Raw genomic sequence first — 14,319 nt, 5'->3', positions numbered from 1 at the left:
TACTACCACCCCTGCTACCATCACCATTACTACCACTGCCATCACCATTACTAGTACCATCACCATTACTACTACCATTACCACTACCATCACCATTACCACTACCATCACCATTACTACTACCACTACCATTACTACCATCACCATTACTACTACTACCATCACCATTACTACTACTAACATCGCCATTACTACTACTACCATCGCCATTACTACTACGACCATCACCATTACCACCATCACCATTACTACTACCACCGTCACCATTACTACTATCACCATTACTACTACCACCATTACTACTACTACCACCACCACCATCATCATTATTACTACTACCACCATCACCATTACTACTACCACCACCACCATCATCATTATTACTACTACTACCATCACCATTACTACTAGCACCATTACTACTACCACCGTCACCATTACTACTATCACCATTACTACTACCACCATCACCATTACTACTACCACCATCACCATTACTACTACCACCATCACCATTACTACTACCACCACCACCATCATCATTATTACTACTACTACCATCACCATTACTACTAGCACCATTACTACTACCACCGTCACCATTACTACTATCACCATCACCATTACTACTACCACCATCACCATTACTACTACCACCACCACCATCATCATTATTACTACTACTACTACTACTACTACTACCATCACCATTACTACTACCACCACCACCATCACCATTACTACTACTACTACTACCGTCACCATTACTACTATCACCATTACTACCACCACCGTCACCATTACTACTACTACCACCACCGTCACCATTACTACTACCAAGAACCACCACCATCACCATTAAACTGCTATCATTACTCTCTCTCACTGACTCTGACTCCCCCTTCTCTCCCCCCTTCCCTCCAGGTGAGAGCATGGCCCAGGCGGGCAGTATGAACGTGTCCCAGCACAGCAGCTTCCCAGACTTCCTCGACTCCCTGCCAGGGACCAACGTGGACCTGGGAACCCTGGAGGGAGCGGACCTCATCCCCATTCTTAACGATGTGGAGTCAGTCCTCAACAAGAGCGAGCCCTTCCTCACCTGGCTGTAAACACACACACACATCTTCTACAAACATACACATGTACACACTCACACACACACACATGTACAACCCTAAACACACAGACCAACACACACACGCCCAACAAACAGGACAAAAGACTCCACGTATCTAAAGACTCTGTCTGTGCTGCCTTTTAGCGACCTATTCAAATCAGCTTGATTTATTTTTCACGTGTCCAGTAATATTACCCTCTGTGTGCCCGACCGCCTATCAATCTGATTCAGTTCAGGTTAAAGATATATAAAGAGTATTAACCAAAGCCTTGAGAGAACAAAATCAAATCAAATCATGACACGTATTAAAGTGAATACTGTATGGTAACACAAGTTAGTCGTTTTGTATGTTCTGTAAGACTCGCCCTGGTTTTTGAATCACAATAGATGTTATTTTTTACAGCTTTCCTGTCTCTCTTGGGGTGACACTATGTGGAACAAGTACTTGGTGAGGAAAAAAAAATTAGAATAATTATTGGCGTCCAATGGTATTGCTTTGTCATGACTAAATGTATGCAGGGAGGCTTTTTTTACCAATAGGTGGCGCTATTGCTTAAGCTACTGTAGTTATGAAATGGATCTTTTACTGGCTACAAGGCTGTCCATCTGTAGGTTCTTAGTATAAGGTGCACCTCTGTCGGCTACAGCACTGTAGACCTTCTTATCTAACAAATGATCAATCACCAACAGTATTTTAACTGTCAGTTTGGGTTTGAATTAAAAAACCCACACTGTTACTGTTGTTTCTGTTCATTAAACAACAACAACTACAGATTCACTTCTACATCAGCATTAGTAGCCATGGGAACAAAGTGTGTTGTATACCAAATAAAGTTTCCTATTGTTCGCTACAATATCACTACAAAAGCTTTAAAACTTTAAAATTGTACTTAGTTTGATTTTTAAACAGAACTGTTTTTAGTTTTTTTTTTTTTGTCATTTTAATAATTGTACTCCAATGTAGCTAATTGAACACTAAAATATCATGCCTCGGTTATGCAACAATGTAAAATTCTGTATTCTAATACTACACTTTTTTTTTATATCATACTATAGTATTTGTTTTTTTTCTGATCTGTAAAATAGCCTACATGGGTTCTTTTGCATCTGGTGCCATTTGTAGGACTTATAATATAGTTTGCATTTTTTTTGTATTTATCAAGAGCTATGATTTTATTATTTTTGTTCAATTTTTTTATTTTTATGAAATTGAGATTTCAAAGCACTACAAATCAGCAAAATGATTGAAATATATCTGATCATGAAGTGAATGTTGAAGTTAGATGATCACCAGACGTTTTTGTTTCAATATGCGTTGACGCTTGATAATCCTTCATACGCAAACTCTCCTTGGTCTTCGGTCTGTTTTTTGGGGGGGTTTTGCAAAAAGGACACACACAAAAATTATTCTATCTGTTCTAACGGGGAAATATGCAACAATAGTCTTTTTATATGGTCAGAGGTTATTGTGCCTTTACGTTTTTAGAGGATTTTTTGTGAATTGTCAGATTGGATTGGCATGGAGGTTGGCATTCGGATCTTGTTTTAACGTGCCAGCCCCACAACACAATCTGCTCGGATCCTTTTTTAAAAATCTACATTTGTCTCAGTTTTTGTATTTGCATGTTGATTGACATATTTGCTATTCCTAGCGTTAGGTGGTCTATAGCCCGACCTTATATTGTGACTATACTGAGTCTGGTTACTATGTAGAACGTTAGAACTAAGAAGGCGAGGAAGTGATGGATCCTGGGTAGGGGCAGGTGAATTAGGGGGGGTTGTTGAGTTTAGGGGGGTGGGGGGGGGGGGGGGGGGTGTGATGCACACCAAAACACACTGGGAGGGTGAGAGGGGTGTGAGAAGGGACAAGGTGAAGAGGGGCGTGAGAAGGGGGGGGCACACAGTTATCACATCATTACCACCTGTGTCCTTGGAGTGGTGTGGATTGGGGGAAAGGGTGTGACGGTGTGGATTGGTTTCAGAGATTGGAGGCCTTTCTTACCCAGGCATGGCCAAAGAAGGCTAGCTCTGACAGGGCTAGCAACATGCTAACTCATGCCCAGGGCTAGCAACATGCTAACTCATGCCCATGCCCAGCTGACAGGGCTAGCAACACGCTAACTCTTGCCCAGGCCCAGCTGACAGGGCTAGCAACACGCTAACTCTTGCCCAGGCCCAGCTGACAGGGCTAGCAACATGCTAACTCATCCCCAGGCCCAGCTGACAGGGCTAGCAACACGCTAACTCATGCCCAGGCCCAGCTGACGGGGCTAGCAACATGCTAACTCATGCACAGCTGATTAAAAGGGCTCCAGTGAGAGGTGATGAGGTCTTTTTAGAATCAAACAAGGTTATTAATCCAGTCACACAGCTGCCTCTCTTGGTGTCTCTGTGTCAGGGAGGTTTTGTGTTTTCGGTTGAATGATGTGCTGTTCCAGGCTCTGAGGGGCGAAACTTGGCAGGGCTGTCTGTGCACCATTACTGGGGACACAATTCAAGGTTGCACCAGTATGAAGGGCACAAGTTAAATGTTTGAGAAAAAGGATGATAGCATTTGTATCAGATTGTCTTTTTGTAAATCTATACTTTGGGGGATATATAAAGACCAGATGAAGAGAGAGATTCTATGAGACCATAGAACACAGTGGTGGTGTTATACCGTTAAGGGTTTGAGGAAATGGTTTGGTGTGGAGCGCATGTTTTGACAGGAAATGGAATAGACAGGATAACACTGTAGCAATATATAGCGCAGTATAGCGCAGTGGCTAGGCTACAGCTGCATGGTAGGATGGGACGGTGGTGTGTTGTCAGTAGTTACAGGGTTCTTGGAATGTTGAAGGCATGCTCATTGGTGGTGAAAATCAGACTAACAAAATGGCCGCATACTGTATCCTATCCTGGCAGTGTGGACTTCATTTTTACGTGATGTAACCTCGGCAAGAAGTCTCTGAAAATTACAGTAACATGTTTTTAAAAAAAATGAATAAATAAAGAATAAAATGGCGTCAGAACCGTGGATCTTTGTGTTTTTTATTTTATTGATGCCATTTATAACAGAAGATCAGTCTTGATCACTGATATCACAACAAGCCACAGATCACACACAACCGTATACGGAACCAAAAATTACGAACATTATTACTCTCTAGGTAAAATAAGCTAGTATACAAAACAACATACCATCACCTTCATGATTCCACTCCATACATTAGGGAGCAGTCCAATTACACCCCCCCCCCCCCCTCCCACCAAGGCCAACTAGCTCTACCCAGAGAAATGTTTATAAAGTAGAAGTTTAATTTAATTTGTATTTATTTAGCTAGGATAATCCACTCGGTAACAATTGCCTCTGTTTTCCAGAGAGTACTGGGTGAATGTTCTAACAAGAATGTAAATGTTCAGGTTCTACCATCTATATATGTAAATAGGGTTGTAGAAAGCTACATTGCAGTGTGTTTTGTATAATATAGCGGAGCCAACCATAAAGTCGCTGAAAACCCAACACGACAGACTCCTTAGTAACCCTGTGACGCTACAGTAAACATTGACACAGAGGAGGGAATCTCGTCATGTCCCTCCATTTAACAGGAACTAGCAAGAATAAAGTTATAAAATGACACCCACAAGCCTTCTCTGATAAGACTGACACGGGTGTGGCCCACAGTGTACACACACTCTGTCATAAACCTCTATGAAGGGGGTTTTCATGTGTTTTTGAATATTGAAAATTATTTGCAATTTAAATAAGCCCAGAGACTAATATTTAATAGATTTAATTGATGCCAAGTGTTCTGTCTTTTAAGGTACATAATATGGAATTATAATATGAAATGTTGAAAGTGCTTTCATGTTTTTAACGTATTGAATAAGAAGTTTGATTTAATTACATATTACCATTTAAAAAGTGAAAAATAGAAATACTTAATGTGGCTCTTAAATGTCCTCCGCTGTCATAAGACCTACCACCAAGCAAATGGCCGTCAAGCTAGGTAGGTTGGAAATGGTCGTTTTTAAAAATATTTTTTCTACAAATATTTAACAAAATCATATGGACCTCATAGAAAGCCAGTCAGTGGTGTTGATATAAGAAGTCTTCGGTCTTCTTCTGAAGGGCTCACGGATCCTCAGACTGCATCATCACTACTCTGAAAAACAAACACAGGACAATAACTTTCCAAAAATATTCTAATAAATTCTTACTCAAACAAAAACATATTTATACAGTGTATTAGTGGGTCAATCATGGATGAGCTAATTGTTGCTTAGCTTACTGAAGTTCATGTAGTTCATGGTCAGATAACACATGGCTGAGAGGTCAGTGACACAGGTGGAAGAATAGGGTCTAGCTCTTATTGGAGGGATGGGACTGGGGGAGGGGCTAGGACTGGGGGTGGGGCTAGGGGTGGGGCTAGGACTGGGGGTGGGGCTAGGTCTGGGACTGGGGGTGGGGCTAGGACTGGGGGGTGGGGCTAGGACTGGGACTGGGACTGGGGGTGGAGCTAGGTCTGGGGCTGAGCAGCTCCGAGTCTCATATTTAATACATTTAATTAAATCAGGTGTGGTCAACTGGAGAAAAATGTGTACCAATTGGGCTTATGGGCTAGACTAGAGGTTGATTTGACATGGGGTGTTTCAATACAACAGGGTCCTCTTACCCCCCCCACAGCAGCCGCAGCAGTCTCCACAAATGGCCCCGATGAGACCGTTGATGACCTGGATGGCACAGAGCACAACCTGCAGCAGACCCATGACCAGCAGCATGGAGAACAGAGTCAGGTGCCAGGTCACGATGCCTTCAGGCTTTCTACAGCCCTCCCACAGGGTGTGGTTATTCAGGTAGTCACTGGTGGACAACAGATAGTTCAGAAAAAGTTAAATAAGACTCAGCACACTGCACATAAATTGTGTCATGTGTAATTCATGATGAATGCGGGTGAATGAGCGAGCGAGCGAGTGATTTACATACATTGTGTCACAACATGAACAATGTATTACCAACAGTGTGTTTGAGCGGTAAAACGGTTCTTACCCGTTGACAAACGGGTTGGTCCACGACTCTGTTGTGCCATTCGTATAGAGACATTTGGGTCCGTTATGAATGGCAACAGCAGACACAATGAAGGAGTAGCCGGCCCCCAGAACCCCCACCGCAGCAAAGATGATAGAGGTGAACATCTGAGGAGAAGAAATTGATCATAGTTACAGAGGTCCAATTTAATCAATCAATCAATCTGGGTATTGAACCCGGTCTATCCAAGACAAGTGACTTAAGAAGACCATGTTAGTCCACTGAGCTAAAACCTGTGGTAGGAAGAACTAACACTAGTCTTCAGGATTCATACTGTTAGTGGGATGGACTTCAGGGCCCGTATAAAGCGTCTCAGAGTAGGTGAGTACTGATCTAGGATCTGTCCATATAAATCTGATTCATTGAGATCTAAAAAAAGGCAAAACGGATCCTAGATCAACCCTACTCTGAGATGCTTTGTGGATACGGGCCCAGGTCTCATACCGGGCCCAGGTCTCATACCGGGATCAGGTCTCATACCGGGCCCAGGTCTCATACCGGGCCCAGGTCTCATACCGGGCCCAGTTTGATACTGTATTTCAGCAGGAGTTATTTCCTTGAACTAACCAATGCAACATTGGACAAACTATCAATTGCTCCTTTTGCCCAAAATCAGTTGAAAGCAACAGCACCCTCCTACGATGCAGTATGGTACCAGTGTGGAGATGGAATGATACTATTGATCAGGTGGTAAGAGCTCTTTGTTTCTCCTATCTGCTGGCCACCAATATAATGGGGGCTCTGTCCCTAGGAGACATGGGAAATGTCCGTTGAACTCCCTGCTTTGGGCCGATCAAACATCTAGGTGTTATATCTACTCTCTCTCTCTGTGTGTGTGTGTGTGTGTGTGTGTGTGTGTGTGTGTGTGTGTGTGTGTGTGTGTGTGTGTGTGTGTGTGTGTGTGTGTGTGTGTGTGTGTGTGTGTGTGTGTGTGTGTGTGTGTGTGTGTGTGTGTGTGTGTGTGTGTGTGTGTGTGTGTGTGTGTGTGTGTGTGTGTGTGAGAGAGAGAGAGACAGAGAGACTGGTTAGGTCTACAAGTATGCGCCCTGTGCTTTATGGGTAAATTCCCAGACCCGAGTTCGGCATGCCTAAATGGAACATAATTCCCTTTTTATGCTCTTTTCTCTGTACATTTTGACCTTTGAACTGATCCATTTAGAATAGCATTCTATTCACTTGGGGGGGATCAAAGAGATTAAGGTGTGGCAGAGCTGTGTCTACAGATACACCGTATTCTGACCGTGACATCATTCCATCACATTTTACGCACTATGAAACGATGAATAAGGTTCCGAGTGGAACAACATCTACTTTCTTTCACTAGGCAAGTCAGTTAAGAACAGATTCCTATTTTCAATGACGGCCTACAACAGTGGGTTAACTGCCTTGTTCAGGGGGCAGAACAGCAGATTTTTACCTCGTTTTACCTCATAACCTTTACGGTTACAAGACCAACGCTCTAACCGCTAGGCTACCTGCCGCCCCAACAATGAAGGTGTGGCGGAGCTGTGTCTACACCTTATTTTGACCGTGACATCATTCCCTCATAATGAAACTATGAAACAATGAATAAGGTTCCGAGTGGAACAACGTCTACTTTATTATTCATGATAAGAAATAACACAATTTCCCATACACTGTCATTTACAACTCGATAAGAGCTATTGATAAGAGCTGGGTAAATGAGTAAGCCGATTTGATAAAGGGATTGTAAATATAAATGACAATTGTTTTAGATCTATTTGACCATATAATTGATGGAGACAAATGTGAAACCAGTCATATGACAGCAAGGTGAAACATATCAACATAGCACCTTTTCCACAGTACGTTTATGAATCACTAGCCTTGTAACTTGGGATGAAATGTGGACACCAAAGCTATAGGCTTCTGTAGCCTTGCGCAAATTACAGTGTAGCGTCAAACCTACCGAGTTGATTTATGATTTCTACAACGTTTTAATTATATGCTCAGACTTTTCACTGTATATTTTACAATTTGTACCGTGTTAAATATGAGCCACTATCGGTAGCCACCGTCATTTATACCCACATACAATTGTAAATGTCTCTTTAGTGTTAGTTTCCTTAAATTTAGCATCATTCCTTTAAATCGTTAGTTTACCTCTCTTTCCTCTGTCACGTTAGTGTGGTTGTTCCTGAGGATCTCTAGCTATAGTGGGTCATATCAGGCTAACGTATCACAAGTAGTGCAATAATTTGGGACATGTAACCTATTTGAATCATTATGGAACACAGACCATACTGTAGCAGTTTAAACATGGAGCCTGGAGCACGGTTCACCACAGCTGGACCATTGTCATCACAGTTCCATGACTAGTGAGGATTATCAGGGTAGATTTATTAGACTACTGTCCAATCCCTATTCTACACTTTTCTCACCTTCAAATATTTTATGGATTAAACATGATTAGTCAATCAACCACTGTATTTTTGATTCACCAATATAATGAGGGTCTCCAAACCTGTTTTTTTTTAAATTATGCTTTCCTAATGATAAATAATATACAAGATCAGAGTATTTTTTAAATCTACCAATTGGTGCTGAACAGGAGATGAAATGCATGTATTTAGATAGCTTTTTGTCATTGATCCCTAATATTCTGAACCGTTCTCGCCATGTGTTCTAGTGAGTGTGTCGTAAAGGTAAACCAAATTTAAAGAGACGGCTTTAGATAAATAACCCTATTGTATGAAAAATTCCACGAGAAGGTCTGTTGGCCAACAAATGGGAGGGTTTTCAGCGGTTGAATAAAATGTATTCCGTGCACAGGGGAACCACGCCTGCAAAGCATTATGGACCTGCATAAGATAAGTCTGAGTACAATCTACTGAGAAGTGCGTAGAAAAGGCGTGCGTAGGACAGGCGTACATTTCCTAAGTCTGAATCGGACCCTTAACTGAAGAGAACACCTACACTATATAGGAAAGTTGCTATGGATATGTTTGTCCCTATGTACTCACCGCAAATCTCTTTCCACAACTCTCATTGCCACAGCAACCGCAGCAGTCATTGTTTTTAAGGCCCAGGAAGACCAGCGCCGGGAAGATCATCTGCTCAGAAAGAGATACAGAACCATTAGGATACACAAATATTGGACAGAAAGACATCATACTACTCACAACCATTAGGATAATACCAGGAAAACTGCTCTCCAGTTCTAAATACTCCCTATAGCCAGACAATCATATTAGCTGGAATCAGATTAGTACGGATTCTAGTGTTTCTGTCATCAGCGACATGAAGGACAACAGCAGGTTGGCTTTAGAAGCAGAAATAAATTGGCAACGTTGAACATTGTGATAATTTCCTAAACTTTTCCTAAAATTCTAACAGTTCTGTAATAACACAAGCATAATGGACAAGACCACCCACAAAGGCTTTCATTTTGATCATTTCAATTGCACCTCATATAAAGATTCTACATCAAACAATACACTCACTGGTACAAAATCTTGTCCGCAATATTATCACTTAAGTTAAAGGGAAACACCTGTCGTTCTCATACATTTTGTTTCTGATTCATACAGGGGACTTGTAGTGAAGACGTGAATGCAATATACACTATGCATGGACACAGAGCATAATAGACTACACATGACTTCCACCAATCCCACTCCTGACCTCTCAATCAATATCCTGACCTCTCAATCAATATCCTGACCTCTCAATCCCACTCCTGACCTCTCAATGAATATCCTGACCTCTCAATGAATATCCTGACCTCTCAATAAATATCCTGACCTCTCAATAAATATCCTGACCTCTCAATCAATATCCTGACCTCTCAATCAATATGCTGACCTCTCAATAAATATCCTGACCTCTCAATGAATATCCTGACCTCTCAATCAATATGCTGACCTCTCAATCAATATCCTGACCTCTCAATGAATATCCTGACCTCTCAATAAATATCCTGACCTCTCAATGAAAATCCTGACCTCTCAATGAATATCCTGACCTCTCAATGAATATCCTGACCTCTCAATGAATATCCTGACCTCTCAATGAATATGCTGACCTCTCAATGAATATCCTGACCTCTCAATGAATATCCTGAGCCTAGATTGTGTAGTAGGAAACAAAGCTTTTTAAAAGGGCCATCCATCTCACTAAACCCATTCTGTCACGTAGACAGAACCTCTAGGCCAGCAACTACACCTGTATCTCTGTCTAACTGTTCACCTGTTTTCTGATAGACTCAATCCAATATTTATAATTTTCTATGTTTCACCACATGTTGAATAGAGACATTCAAATACAACCGTTGAAATTAGACACTTTGACATTAAAGAGTTACAGTATCAGAAGTTATTTAAAGGCCCCATTCCAAAAGCCCTGGCATTTCCCACTCCCCCGGCAACAGTTGACTTACCATAACACCAGATCCCATGATACCCCCAAAGTAAAACACCTCCTCGGTGATGTGGTTATTGTCTTCTGCGACCAGCCCCCCAGGGAAGAAGAGCAGGATGTTGCAGAGAACACACAGGACGGCCAGGGGGATCAGGGTGATACCCAGACACTTGGCAAAGCTACCCGAACACATGGTCGATGGTTCACGATCACCTCAGCAGCTAAAACAGCCACACAACACAGGGACAAGAGGGATTCTCTAAAAGTCCAAAGGGCTCCCACACAAACTCGTACACGCCTAAACTGTACTGTACTGTAGGTCCCTATCTAGGACTATAGCCTACCTGTCCAGAACCAGCAAACGGTCTCAGTCCCTCAGATTGGGGAGGGGTGTATATATATATACACACCGCTGGCTGGATGATGATGTCATGATGACACTGCCTTAAATTGAATTTACAGCAGTTGTGCCATGGCAACCATCTGGTCTGGTTAATATTCTACTACACGATTTGTCTGCCTGGCCTCAGCCCTGACAGAGAGCGAGACTGGAGTTATTGAACACATTGGTGACCTATTGGAGTCCATCTGACGATGAAGAAGTGAATCTCTGTGTGCTGTATCAATTGACTCTATGTATTTATGTGGAAGCAACACTCTCTACTTGTCCAAAGTCAAATTTCCCCTCGGGGACAATAAATTAAATCCTATCATATCACACTGGGTTATCAACGGGAGTACATTTGGGATAATAGTAAGTTTTACCTGCTCCTTTACGGTACTCTGGGGGCGGCAGGTAACCTAGTGGTTAGAGTGTTGGACTAGTAGCCTAGTGGTTAGAGTGTTGGACTAGTAACCTAGTGGTTAGAGTGTTGGACTAGTAACCTAGTGGTTAGAGTGTTGGGCAGGTAACCTAGTGGTTAGAGCATTGGACTAGTAACCTAGTGGTTAGAGTGTTGGGCAGGTAACCTAGTGGTTAGAGCGTTGGACTAGTAACCGCAAAGGTTGCAAGATCGAATCCCCCGAGCTGACAAGGATCAAATCAGTCGTTCTGCCCCTTGAACAAGGCAGTTAACCCACTGTTCCTAGGCCTGTCATTGTAAATAAGAATTTGTTCTTAACTGACTTGCCTAGTTAAATAAAGGTAAACATAAAAAACTCTATTTGACTCAGTCAAACTGTAGTGAAACACCTGCGAAGCTTCTCATGATAACTCCTCATAAGGTATCATACACAGTAAAAACCATTCCCAATACATGAAGAATAACTTTTTCCTTTACAGTTTGATTCATATTTAGGCTTATATTAGGTCCACAATATTTATACAGTCTGAAAACAACATTGCAAGCAGTATTTTGTGTACTATTAGATTGATCATGTATAGGCTACAGGGTAAATGTATGTTTAGCCAATAGAGAATTTGATAACATAACTGGACAATCGGTATAGAGACAACCCTTTTAGCCTTGTACCAGGTCATATCTGTTGGTAAGTAGACATTCACTTTGGTCTTCTTCGTTTTGTCCTTAAACTGCTATGTAGGCCTACCACATACTGCGACTCGACATGATCGTCACAAAATGAAAATAAAAACGTACAGTTTAATGCAATGCACTGCTCACGGATGTGATCTGTAATCCATCTACTATTCCTGGATCAATCGAGCACCGATTAATCAATCAGGAAGCAGTCACACAACGTAGCAAAATAGCGTGAATAATAATATTGGATTATTCATATGATATCTAGGTGATTAAATAATAGTGGCAGTGACAGTACGACACAGGGAAACATACTGTAGGCCTGATTGAGCATGCTCCCAACACATGTGACTGAACTTTACACGGTGCGTTTGCATGAGTAAACATTGTAGCACATTTTCACACGAGGAAACATTTTAGCGAATTTTCACATGAGGAAACGTTGTAGCACATTTTGACATGATGAAAAATTCTTAACACATTTTCACATGAGGAAACGTAGCAAATTGTATTTTGTGTGATAAAGGTAAGCTATGCAACCATCACCTCTCGACGGTCACCTGTTGTTTGTTTACATGGCTGTGTGGTTTCAAGTCAACCAGGGCCGGTTCCAGGGATAAGTGACATAAGCGGTTGCTTAGGGCCTCCGGAGAATTGGAGAATACACCAGGTGCAGTTTATAGATGCGACAATTGCCTGCTATGGTGCGTTTCCATTGAATTATCTTGTGTCGATTAAAACTGCTGGACGTAATGACATCACACCTACAAAATGTATTAAAAACTGCAGTGTATAATACACATTTGTATTTGTATTTCTTATGGATCCCCATTAGTTCCTGCCAAGGCAGCAGCTACTCTTCCTGGGGTTTATTATGGATCCCCATTAGTTCCTGCCAAGGCAGCAGCTACTCTTCCTGGGGTTTATTATGGATCCCCATTAGTTCCTGCCAAGGCAACAGCTACTCTTCCTGGGGTCCAGGAAAATTAAGGCAATTTATAAAATTTTAAAACATTACAATACATTCACAGATTTCACAACACACTGTGTGCCCTCAGGCCCCTACTCCACCACTACCACATATCTACAGTACAAAATCCATGTGTACGTGTGTGTATAGTGCATATGCTATCCTGTGTGTGTATGCATGTGTCTGTGCCTATGTTTGTGTTGCTTCACAGTCCCCGCTGTTCCATAAGGCGTATTTTTATTTGTTTTTTTTATCTAATTTTATTGCTTGCATGAGTTACTTGATGTGGAAAAGAGTTCCATGTAGTCATGGCTCTATGTAGTACTGTGCGCCTCCCATAGTCTGTTCTGGACTTGGGGACTGTGAAGAGACCTCTTGTGGCATGTCTTGTGTGGAATGCATGGGTGTCTGAGCTGTTCACCAGCAGTTCAAACAGACAGCTCGGTGCATTCAACATGTCAATACCTCTCATAAAAACAAGTAGTGATGAAGTCAATCTCTCCTCCACTTTCAGCCATGAGAGATTGACATGCATATTATTAATATTAGCTCTCTGTGTACATCCAAGGGCCAGCCGTGCTGCCCTGTTCTGAGCCTGTTCCTAAGTCCTTTTTTTGTGGCACCTGACCACACGACTGAACAGTAGTCCAGGTGTGACAACTAGGGCCTGTAGGACCTGCATTGTTGATAGTGATGTTAAGAAGGCAGAGCATCGCTTTATTATAGACAGACTTCTCCCCATCCTAGCTACTGTTGTATCAATATGTTTTGACCATGACAGTTTACAATCCAGGGTTACTCCAAGCAGTTTAATCACCTCAACTTGCTTAATTTCCACATTATTTATTACAAGACTTAGTTGAGGTTTAGGGTTTAGTGATTGATTTGTCCCGGATACAATGCTTTTAGTTTTAGAAATATTTAGGAATAACTTATTCCTTGCCACCAATTCTGAAACTAACTGCAACTCTTTGTTTTAGTTTTGCAGTCATTTCAGTTGCTGTAGTAGCTGACATGTATAGGGAAAGGAAAAGGAAAGGGAGATACCTAGTCAGTTGTCCAACTGAATTTATTCAACTGAAATGTGTCTTCCGCATTTAACCCAACCCCTCTGAATCAGAGAGGTGCGTGGGGGCTGCCTTAATCGACATCCACGTCTTCGGCATAGAGTTGAGTCATCCGCATACATAGAAACTCTGGCCTGTGGAATTCCTGATTCTACCTGGATTAGGTTGGAGAGGCTTCCATTATTAAAGAACACCCTCTGTGTTCTGTTAGACAAGTAACTCTTAATCCACAATAT

At 41.9% G+C, this 14,319-nt stretch overlaps 2 protein-coding genes across 5 annotated transcripts in view; one reads left to right on the top strand and one right to left on the bottom strand.

Annotated features, from left to right (window-relative positions):
• Window positions 1-2,200, top strand: part of LOC139541729 (WW domain-containing transcription regulator protein 1-like) — a 66,034-nt gene extending 63,834 nt beyond the window's left edge. For 3 of the 4 annotated variants that reach the window (XM_071346703.1, XM_071346704.1, XM_071346701.1), the window contains one exon: window positions 925-1,445. In XM_071346703.1, the coding sequence (XP_071202804.1) occupies window positions 925-1,109 (185 nt within the window). In that variant the 3' untranslated portion in view covers window positions 1,110-1,445. Of the gene's footprint in view, window positions 1-924 lie in introns of all 4 variants that reach the window. The other variant, XM_071346700.1, reaches the window with a different exon arrangement.
• A 1,931-nt stretch (window positions 2,201-4,131) lies between these two features.
• On the bottom strand, window positions 4,132-10,940 carry tm4sf4 (transmembrane 4 L six family member 4). The gene is made up of 5 exons (XM_071346705.1): window positions 10,585-10,940; window positions 9,170-9,259; window positions 6,147-6,292; window positions 5,773-5,960; window positions 4,132-5,262 (listed from the first exon to the last, which is right to left on the bottom strand). The coding sequence occupies exons 1-5, from the start codon at window positions 10,756-10,758 to the stop codon at window positions 5,258-5,260; spliced, it is 603 nt and encodes a 200-aa protein (XP_071202806.1). The 5' UTR covers window positions 10,759-10,940; the 3' UTR covers window positions 4,132-5,257.
• Window positions 10,941-14,319: the final 3,379 nt, after the last annotated feature.

Source organism: Salvelinus alpinus, chromosome 16 (assembly GCF_045679555.1).
Source record: "Salvelinus alpinus chromosome 16, SLU_Salpinus.1, whole genome shotgun sequence".
Classification (NCBI taxonomy): Eukaryota; Metazoa; Chordata; class Actinopteri; order Salmoniformes; family Salmonidae; genus Salvelinus; species Salvelinus alpinus.
This window is presented reverse-complemented; position numbering and strand designations above follow the sequence as displayed.